Source organism: Myotis yumanensis, unplaced genomic scaffold (genome assembly GCF_028538775.1).
Source record: "Myotis yumanensis isolate MYYU_CA2020_CCGP unplaced genomic scaffold, mMyoYum1.0.hap1 SCAF_15, whole genome shotgun sequence".
Classification (NCBI taxonomy): domain Eukaryota; kingdom Metazoa; phylum Chordata; class Mammalia; order Chiroptera; family Vespertilionidae; genus Myotis; species Myotis yumanensis.
In genome coordinates this window covers 8,022,759-8,033,194 of record NW_027223766.1, presented here as the reverse complement: position 1 = coordinate 8,033,194, position 10,436 = coordinate 8,022,759, and the positions used below count along the sequence as shown (strand labels likewise).

At 39.4% G+C, this 10,436-nt stretch overlaps 1 protein-coding gene across 1 annotated transcript in view; it reads left to right on the top strand.

Annotated features, from left to right (window-relative positions):
* Positions 1-58: 58 nt before the first annotated feature.
* The window catches only part of PRKDC (protein kinase, DNA-activated, catalytic subunit), a 199,887-nt gene continuing 189,509 nt past the window's right edge, over positions 59-10,436 (top strand). Inside the window, exons 1-7 of the mRNA XM_070392843.1 lie at positions 59-212; positions 2,127-2,203; positions 2,306-2,398; positions 4,392-4,466; positions 5,194-5,302; positions 5,839-5,951; positions 6,038-6,137. Of these exons, the coding sequence (XP_070248944.1) occupies positions 59-212; positions 2,127-2,203; positions 2,306-2,398; positions 4,392-4,466; positions 5,194-5,302; positions 5,839-5,951; positions 6,038-6,137 (721 nt within the window). The remainder of the gene's footprint in view (positions 213-2,126; positions 2,204-2,305; positions 2,399-4,391; positions 4,467-5,193; positions 5,303-5,838; positions 5,952-6,037; positions 6,138-10,436) is intronic.

Sequence of the window (10,436 nt, the reverse complement as noted above, 5' to 3'; positions counted from 1 at the left end):
CGCCGCTACATTTCCGGCGGGGCTGGGGGCGCGCTCTCGGCGGGTCGAGGCTGGCGTCATGGCCGACCCTGCAGGTGGCGTGCAGGGCTCCCTGCTGCAGCTGCAGGAGTCCTTGTCCGCTGCTGACCGTTGCGGCGCCGCGTTGGCCAGTCACCAGCTGATTCGGGGCCTGGGGCAGGAGTGCGTGCTGAGCGCCGGGCCCGCCGTGCTGGGTGGGTACCGTGGGGCGCCCGGTGCCGGGGCGGGGGTGATGCCGGGGTTCCGCGGGGCTGCAGGTTCCCAGTCCCCCGTCTCTCCCACGGAGTTTAGAAGTCCAGATGTTTGGCTGTGGGTCCTCATACATTCGGTAGCTAGGTATAAAAGGCCATTAGGCAAATGCTTTTAACACCAGAGAAGCATTTTAAAAAGAAAGTTGGTGAAAATGCCCTAAATTTGCCAACCATTGCTGTCAAAGTGGGGAGAAAGAACGAGAGTCAAGTGTTTTCTTTCACCGTAATTTGGCCTACACTCACCAGTTTCCAAACTTTTACATTTGTTGTTCCTACTTTTTGAGGAACATTACAGAAGTATAACTGAAAAGTCATGCTGTTCTTTTAACTTTTTAGCAATGCCTGGACGAGAACGTATTTTTTTGTAGTAAAATTGCTTTTTTAAAGCACTTAAAAATACATTACTGCTTGGAAACGTCTATGATACCCCTTAAAAAAAAAGCAGAACTTCTCTTTGGTGTGTCTTCTTAATTGAAAGATAGGTGAGATTTTCTTCATAAGAGGTCGTTGCTAAATGTAGTGGAGAAATAGCCCTGACCAGTTTGGCTCAGTGGATAGAGCATCGGCCTGCGGACTGAAGGGTCCCGGGTTCGATTCTGGTCAAGGGCATGTGCCTTGGTTGTGGGCACATCCCCAGTAGGAGGTGTGCAGGAGGCAGCTGATCCATGTTTCTCTCTCATCGATGTTTCTAACTCTCTATTCTTCTCCCTTCCTCTCTGTAAAAAATCAATAAAATATAAAATAAATGTAGTGGAGAAATAAACAATACCTTAAACAAGATGCTACAATAGTATCTGTATATTGTCAAGGATATATTAATGGGGAAAAATTTAACAACTATCAGAATTATGTAAAAAATCTTCCAAGTTTACTCCTAATATTCAATGCATGTCCTTTCACTTGAGAGATTATAGAGCAGTGCATTCGTTTTCTATCGCTGCTTAAAGCAACACAGGTTTATTAATATTACAGTTCTGTAATCAGAAGCCAACACGGGTCTCGCCAAGCTAAAGCAAAGGTACCAGGCAGAGCCACTTTACTTTTTGAAGGCTTTTGGGGAGAATTCGTTTTATTTTTCATTCACGTTTTTTTCTTAATATATTTTTTATTGATTTCAGAGAGGAAGGGAGAGGGAGGGAGAGATAGAAATATCAATGATGAGAGAGAATCATTGATCGGCTGCTTCCTGCACGCCCCCCACTGGGGATTGAGCCTGAAACCCACCCCGGCATGTGCCCGTGACTGGAATCGAACCTGGGACCCTTCTGTCTACAGGCTGCCGCTCAATCCACTGAGCCAAACCAGCTAGGGCTCATTCAGGTTTTTAAGCAGAATTCAGGTCCTTGCCATTGTAGTCCCGAGGTCCCTTTTTTCTTGTTGACATTCCTTGCTTCTAGAAGCCACCTACATCTCTTCTGTCTCTGGCCCCCTTCCTCCACCTTTACAGCCAGTAGTAGGGGGTCAAGTAACTCTCATGCTAGGAATCTCTCCTGCTCTTCTGTCTTCCCGTGTCTACTCTTCCTCCCTCCACGGGTGAGGGCTCTCTCATGTGATTACATTGGGTCCACCAGGTAATCCAGGATTGTCTGCCCATTTTAAGGTCAGCTGATTAACACCCTTAAATCCATTTACAACCTTAATTTCCTTTCCCCCTGTAAAGTTAGTAAATTTACAGGTGTGACATATCCACCCATCCCGGTAGAACATCTAGAATTTTGTTTTCCTTGCCTACATGCATCAGCCTTTGGTCAGCATATTATAACTTAAAAAGGTGGATTGAGAGCCATGCAATCCCTTCAGGGTGGGTTGATGGAGTGCTCCTCAGTAGCTCTCTTACCTCTTTTTTTTTTTGTCCAGCATTACAGACTTCCTTAGTCTTTTCCAAAGATTTCGGTTTGCTTGTGTTTGTTCGGAAATCACTTAGCATTGATGAAGTAAGTTGAACATTTTCATTTTTTTTTCTTGCATATTCCTTTATGTTGAAGTGACTCTTAATCTTACTCATATTACTACAATGTGTATTTCTTTTTTTATAGTTTCGTGATTGTCGAGAAGAAATCCTAAAATTTTTATGTATTTTCTTAGAAAAAATTGGCCAGAAGATCACACCTTATTCTCTTGATATTAAGGTAAGGAGGAGAAAACATAGTTTTATCAATTTTCATTTTAATTTATGGTGTGAGTTCAACTTGGGTTTTTATTTAATTTCTTTTTTTAAAAAATATATTTTATTTATTTTTTACAGAGAGGAAGGGAGAGAGATAGAGAGTTAGAAATATCGATGAGAGAGAAACATCGATTAGCTGCCTCCTGCACATCTACTGGGGATGTGCCCGCAACCCAGGTACATGCCCTTGACTGGAATTGAACCCGGGACCTTTCAGTCCGCAGGCCAACGCTCTATCCATTGAGCCAAACCGGTTTTGGCTAATTTCTGTCTTTTTATTTCTGCTTGATTGTGTTAGAAATAAAGTGGACTATTCTTTTTTTTTAGATTTAATAAGCTAAGGCCATTGTCAAAAACTATTTGATAACTTTTTTTTACATAGGATCAGTAATGGTTTTATAAAAAGCCAAAATAAGTTATATTTTTGAATTGTGGGGAGATTTCAGAACACTTTAAATTTTAAAGAATTTTTCCCAAGGGTAAGATTCATATTTCTTTTCTTTTTTTAAATCTAGTTTCTTTTTAAAAAAATATTTTACTGATTTTTTACACAGAGGAAGGGAGAGGGATAGAGAGTTAGAAACATCGATCAGCTGCCTCCTGCACATCCCCTACTGGGGATGTGCCCACAACCAAGGTACATGCCCTTGACCGGAATCAAACCTGGGACCTTTCAGTCCGCAGGCCGATGCTCTATCCACTGAGCCAAACCGGTTAGGGCGATTCATATTTCTTATAGTTCATGTTCTCTTTGACAACAATCTGAAAAATTTGCCTGTTTTATGCCCCCCATTCTCTTTCAACATGCCTTCCCTAAGGTTTTCTCATAACTTACTAAGGAACTAGTAGTCATGAATTAAGTTGTTGTTTATTAGACTTATTTATGCTTTCAACAAGTGCCACATCTTGAAGTAAGTTGTTTTTATTTGTCCAAATTTGCTTCTTGTTCTTGGATGCTCAGTGTTGATGAAGAAGTATGTATCTAGTTTATGGTAATTTATAAGAAGTTATCTTATCCTACATAATAAAAGCCCAGCAACCGAACAGCAGAATGACAGGTCGACCAGTTGCTACGACACGCACTGACCACCAGGGGGCAGACGCTCAATGTAGGAGCTGCCCCCTGGTAGTCAGTGCACTCCCACAGTGGGAGCACTGCTTGGCTGACCAGTATGAGCAGCGCTCCCATAGTGGGCCCATACCTGCAGGCCACACTCCCTCCACCCCCCACCAGTGCTTGAATTCCGTGCACTGGGCCTCTAGTAAATTATAAGTAGCTCTAATATAGAAAATGTTTTTAATGATTTATCAGTCTTTTTTTTTTTTTTTTTTTAGCAGATTTTGATTTTATTCTCTTTTGACTTCTAATCTTTCTCGATTGGAATCTTAATATTTAAAAACATTGTCTCAAGGGTAGGAGTGACAGTTATAGAGTATTTCATAGTTTACAAAGTTCTTTAATGTGTAGTTTGCCCCTTAATATTTAGCAAATCTTTGTTATACTTCATCTCTCTAGTTTACAAGTTAAGAAACCCACCCCAGTCTTGGCACTAGGTTGCCTTCTTCCAAAGCTCCTGCTGCTTTCATTGCACTGCACTGTAGAGTCCCAGCCATTCTTCTCCAAATTGCATTAGTTACCTTTTTTGCTTTTCATTCTTTCTTTCTTGATATATGGCAACAAGTGCTGTGGGAAATACAGAAAGAGGAATAACTTTAACTTTTTTTCTATCCTGCTGAGGTCTCCATTGACTTTGTTACTTTGGTTATTAATATTATTCCCATTGCATTTTGCATCAATGTTTTCAGTAATTTTAATTCTGTATATTTATATACTCTGATGTTATTTTTAACAGCTAAATAATAAATTGTGTTATGGCACATATTGGTATTACTCTTCTCAGAGATGTAGTTTTAGATATCATTGATTTTTTGGTATGTCTCCTTTTAAAATCTAGAATACTTGTACCAGTGTTTATACAAAAGATAAAGCTGCTAAATGTAAGATTCCAGCCCTTGAACTTCTTATTAAGGTAATTTTATATTTCTAAATACATGCATTCTATATTAAACATATAACTTAAAAAACTGAAAATTGGAATTTTGGGTTAGAAATATTGGAGGATAGGCTCGAATGACATTTCTGTGTGAATAAAATGCACGTTTCCCAATCATCATCTAACTATACTTTGGTATTTTTGTTCTCAGTCTCTTCTGGGTAGCAAAAGAAGTATTTGCGTTTTGAGGAGAATGAAGGGGGAAAATAACTAAGACATTTACTGCTCCTCCACTACTTTCATTACCCTTTCTCTTAAAATTAAGAATTGCCAAAATATATCTCATTGTATCTCTGAGTTTTTTCCTAGAACCTTACCATGAGAATGGGTCTGTATATTGTATTTCAGTAGTCATTGGGACTCTCACTTGTATCTCTCTCTTAGATGGATCTCTCTTTTTGCATCTCTATTTTAGAATTCCTTCGGGTCTTGTTGGTTCTTAAGTGCCTCCAAGAGAATGGTTTTGTTCATGTTCCTGGTTTCTTGCAAAGTAAAATTAAGTTTACACCCTATTCCCCTTTGTATCTCCCCTCTGTTCTTATATCGCCACCTTAGCCCCTACCTATCAAATAGTCTGAGAGACCAAGCATAAGTCCCCTGGAGACACATGATTCTGGAACTTTGCTGTATACATACTTACTTAGGTAGTTGATGCCTTTTCATTATTTTCCTCTTGAGCCAATGCTTATTTGTATTTCTTTAGTTACTTCAGACTTTGAGAAGTTCTAGACTCATGGATGAATTTAGAGTTGGGGAATTATTTAGCAAATTCTATGGAGAACTTGCATTGAAAACAAAAATACCAGATACAGGTGAGATGCATTTAAATGGTATTTTAAAATATTTTAACAAGTTAACATTAAAAATTATTAGTATAAAACTTAGGTTTGTCTCTGTCAAGGTACTTACATGTTTTATAGATGAATCCTTTTTTGCTGAAAATAAACCAAAATGGAAACCTACAAAAACAATGTGTAAAGACTTCTGCTTATAAAAATTTTAATCTTTATAAATGGATTTATTTAAATATAAATCTCACAAAACATGTCAAATGTAATTTGTTTATGTTATTAGATTTGCATAAAACTTATCAGGAAATATTCTAGTACATAAAACTAGATTTTTGTATGTTTTGCTTTGAACTAAACATCCTCTCATTTTCTTATTTGTAAATTTTTGTTATTTATCTAAATGTTATTTTATTTTTTTGAGCTCTTTTTAAGTTTATATTTTAGTTAAATTTACATATTTTTATTGTATTCTGGAAGTAATTACATTGAATTGTTAACAGTAGCTGTATTTTTAAATGTTATTTTAGATCTTTATTTACCTAAAATTTATTTTTCAGTTATAGAAAAAATATATGAGCTCTTAGGAGTATTAGGGGAAGTTCATCCTAGTGAGATGATAAATAATTCAGAAAAACTGTTCCGGGCTTTTCTGGGTGAGCTTAAGACCCAGGTATGTAAACTTTATGATATTCTGCTTCCATAGATTTGGTTGTATTTTTCTTTTTTAATGGTATCTTCTTAAAACTTTCCTTTTAGATGACGTCAACAGTAAGAGAGCCCAAACTACCTGTTGTAGCAGGATGTTTGAAGGGATTGTCATCACTTATGTGCAATTTCACTAAATCCATGGAAGAAGGTATTGCTTGACTTCACTTGATTCTTTATTCAAAAATTGTAGGTCTAAAATAAATTGCCCATTTATTTTTTGAACTTTTAAAACAATTTTGGATTCACATGCAGTTGTGAAAAATAATACAGAGAGATTATGTTTATTCTTGGATTCACATGCAGTTGTGAAAAATAATACAGAGAGATTATGTTTATTCTTCACCCAGTTTTGGCAAATGATATAGTATAATAGCACAACCAACATAATTGACTTTGAAAAAAATCTACCGACCTTATTCAGGTTTCACTAGTTTTATGTGCATATACTTTTGTATCTGGATTTAGTTCTGGGCAGTTTTATCATGTGTAGATTTTTGTATGCACCCCCACAGTCAAGATACTAACCAGTCCATCACCACAAGGATCCTCCCTGCTAACCTTTTATAGCCACATTCACCTCTCCTTCTTCCCCCTTCCTACTGTAACCACATCTGATCTATCTTCATCTTGAATTTTGTTATTTCAAGGTTATATAAATGCACTCATGATATGTAACTTTTGTGGCTGGCTTATTTCACTTAGCATAATGTCTTCAAGGTTCATCCATGTTGTAATATGTATCAGAATTTCCTTTTTAATGCTAATACTCAATTTTATGAGTATATATACTACATTTTTTAACCTATTTATACATCAGTGGACACTGGGATTGCTACTACACTTTCACTATCTATCTACACTAATAAAAGAGAAAGATGCAAATTGGCCATACCTTCACGATGCCCACCAGCCAATCAGGAGTGAGCATGCAAATCAACCCAACAAAGATGGCGAGTAATTTGCATATGCAGGTGCTGAGTGGCTGGGGGCAGGATGCTTGCATTGTCACCATGGCAACGACGCAGGCATTCCACACAGTCCCCAGCCACTCTGGGCCTATGGGCAGCGTGGGAAGGCAGAAAGGTACCTCCGGCTGGAGCAAAGGTGGGGCCGGCAGCCAGGGGAAGGAAGGCCCATTCTTGCACAAATCTTTGTGCATCGGGCCTCTAGTCTATATATAAAAGCCTAAGTGACTGTTATGACCAAGCGACCAGAACAACCGGAACGACCTGTCAACCAGTCGCTATGACATGCACTGACCACCAGGGGAAAGACGCTCAACACAGTAGCTGCCCCCTGGTGGTCAGTGCGCTCCCACAACCAACCTCCTGCAGCCGGCCAAACTCTTGGGGTGCCTCCCCCTGGCCAGCCCCGATTGCCGGCCAGGCTGAGGGGCCCCACCTGTGCACGAATTTGTGCACTGGGCCTCTAGTCCTATATAATAAAAGGTTAATATGCAAATAGAACAAATGGTGGAACAACCAGTCGCTATGATGCACACTGCCCACCAGGGGGCAGACACTCAACGCAGGAGCAGCCCCCTGGTGGTCAGTGTGCTCCCATAAGGGGAGCGCTGCTCAGCCAGAAGCTGGACTCATGGCTGGCGAGCGCAGCGGCAGTGGCGGGAGCCTCTCCTGCCTTCGCGGCAATGCTAAGGATGTCCGACTGACAGCGCTAAGCCGCAGTTGGACATCCCCCATGGGCTCCCGGACTGCGAGAGAGCACAGGCCGGGCTAAGGGACCCCCCGAGTGCACAAATCTCATGCACTGGCCTCTAGTTGTGAGTAATGCTGCTGGAAAATGGGTGTGCAGATATCTGTTGGAGAACCTGCTTTCATTTTTATTTATTTATTTATTTATTTTTTATTGTTTTATTGCTTTCATTTTTAAAATATTTTTTTATTGATTTCAGAGAGAAAGGGAGAGGGAGTGATAGAAACATTAATGATGAGAGAAAATTATTGATCAGCTGCCTCCTGCACAGCCTCCACTGGGGATCGAGCCCAAAACCTGGGCATGTGCCCTAACCAGTGATCAAACTGTGACCTCCTGGTTCATAGGTCGACCCTCAACCAATGAGCCTTGCTGGCTGGGCATGGATATTTTTTCATTGATTTCTAGAGAGAGTAGAAGGGAGGGCAAGGGGGAGAGAGAGAGAGAAAGAAACATTCATGTGAGAGAGACACATTGATTGTTTGCCTCCTGCACATACCCTGACTGAGGGTGGGATTTGAACCTGGAATCCAGGTATGTGGCCTTAACCAGAAATCAAACCCGTGACCCTCTGGTGTGTAGGCTGACACTCTAACCACTGAGCTGCATTGGCCAAGGCAAGATTTCATTCTTTTTTATGACTATTCCATTGTGTGTCTGTACCATCTCTACTTTATTCATTAGTCTATCGATGGCCACTTAGGTTGTTTCCATATCTTGGCTATTGTAGGTAATGCTGCAGTGAAGATAGTGATATACAGTGTATAAGTCTTTTTGAAATTGTGTTCTGAGTTTCTTTGGATAAATACCCAGAAGTGGAATTGTTGGGTCTTTCTTTGTGTCTTGTTATAGCCTTTGATTTAAAGTCTATTTTGATGATGTAAGTATTGCTACCACAGCTTTTTTTGTTTCTGTTTCTATTTGCAGGTGATATCTATTTCAGTTCCTTTACGTTCAGTGTGTGTGTCTTTCGATCTTGAAGAGGGTCTCTTGGACCCAGCATATGTATGGGTCTTGTTTTTTTTTATCTATTCAGGCACCCTATATCTTTTGCTTGCAGCGTTTAATCCATGTATATTAAAGGGTTTATTGATAGGTATGTAGTTATTACCATTTTTTTCTTCATATTTTTTTTAATCTTTTTTTTCTCCTTGTTAAAGATGTCCCTTTAACATTTCTTGTTCTACTAGTTTGCTGGTGATGAACTCCTTTACCTTTTTCTTGTATGGGAAGTTCTTTTTTTTTTTTTATTGTCTAAAGCTTTACATATGTCTCCTTTTTCCCTGGTTGACTCCCCTGCCCCCCGCACCCTGGGCAAGCCCCCACCACCCCATATGGGAAGTTCTTTATCTGTGCTTCGATTGTAAATGACAGCAAATATGGTTGTAAGTCCTTGTTTTTCATCACTTTAAGTATTTTGTGCCAATTCCTTCTGCCCTGCAAAGTTTCTGTTGAGAAATCAAATAACAGTCTTATGGGAGTTCCCTTGCAGGTAACTGTCTTTTAAGATTCTCTCTTTTTCTTTAACCTTTGGCATTATACTTATGATGTGTCTTGGTGTGGACCTCTTTGGGTTTATCTTGTATGTCTATTTCCTTCACCAGGTTAGGGAAGTATTCTGTCATTGTTTCTTTTTTTTTTTTTTTAATATATTTTTATTGATTTCAGAGAGGGAGAGAGAGAAACATCAATGATGAGAATCATTGATTGGCTGCCTCTTGCACACATCCTACTGGGGATCCAGCCTGCAACCGGGCATGTGCCCTTGACCAGAATTGAACCTGGGACCCTTCAGTCCTTAGGTCGATGCTCTATCCACTGAGCCAAATGGACTAGGGCCTGTCATTATTTCTTCAAATAGGTTTTCAGTTCCTTGTTATCTCTCTCCTCCTTCTGGCACTCCTGTGATTCCAATGTTGTTATGCTTGATATTTTCCCAGAGGTCACTTAAACTACTTTTATTTTTTAAGGTTCTTTTTCCTTTTGCTGTTCTGATTGGGCATTTTCTGTTACCTTGTTTCCAAATTTCTCATTCCATACTCTATACCAGTGATGGCGAACCTATGACACGCATGTCAGAGGTGACACGCGAACTCATTTTTTTGGTTGATTTTTCTTTGTTAAATGGCATTGAAATATCTAAAATAAAGATCAAAAGTATAAATCTTTGTTTTACTATGGTTGCAAATATCAAAAAATTTCTATATGTGACACGGCACCAGAGTTAAGTTAGGGTTTTTCAAAATGCTGACACGCCGAGTTCAAAAGGTTCATCATCGCTGCTCTATACCATCTAATCTATCAATTTCATCTAATGTATTCTTCATTTCACTTATTAGATTCTTCATTTTTAACTTACCTTGTGTTTTCTATCTCCTTTTTTAGCTGTTAAAGTTCTCACTGAGTTCGTTGCACATCCTTATAAAAAGTATTTTGAGCCCAGCCAGCATGGCTCACTGGTTGAGCATTGGCCTAAGAACCTGGAAGTCACAGTTCAATTTCCGGTCAGGGCATATAATAGTCGTATGGGTGTTCCCTTGTAGGTAACTAACTGCTTTTCTCTTGCTGCTTTTCAGATTCTCTCTTTGTCCTTAATCCTTGGCATTTTAATTATGATGTGTCTTGGTGTGGGCCTCTTTGGGTTCCTCTTATTTGGGACCTTCTGTGCTTCCTGGACTTGTAAGTCCATTTCTTTCGCCAGGCAGGAAAAATTTTCTCTCATAATTTCTTCAAA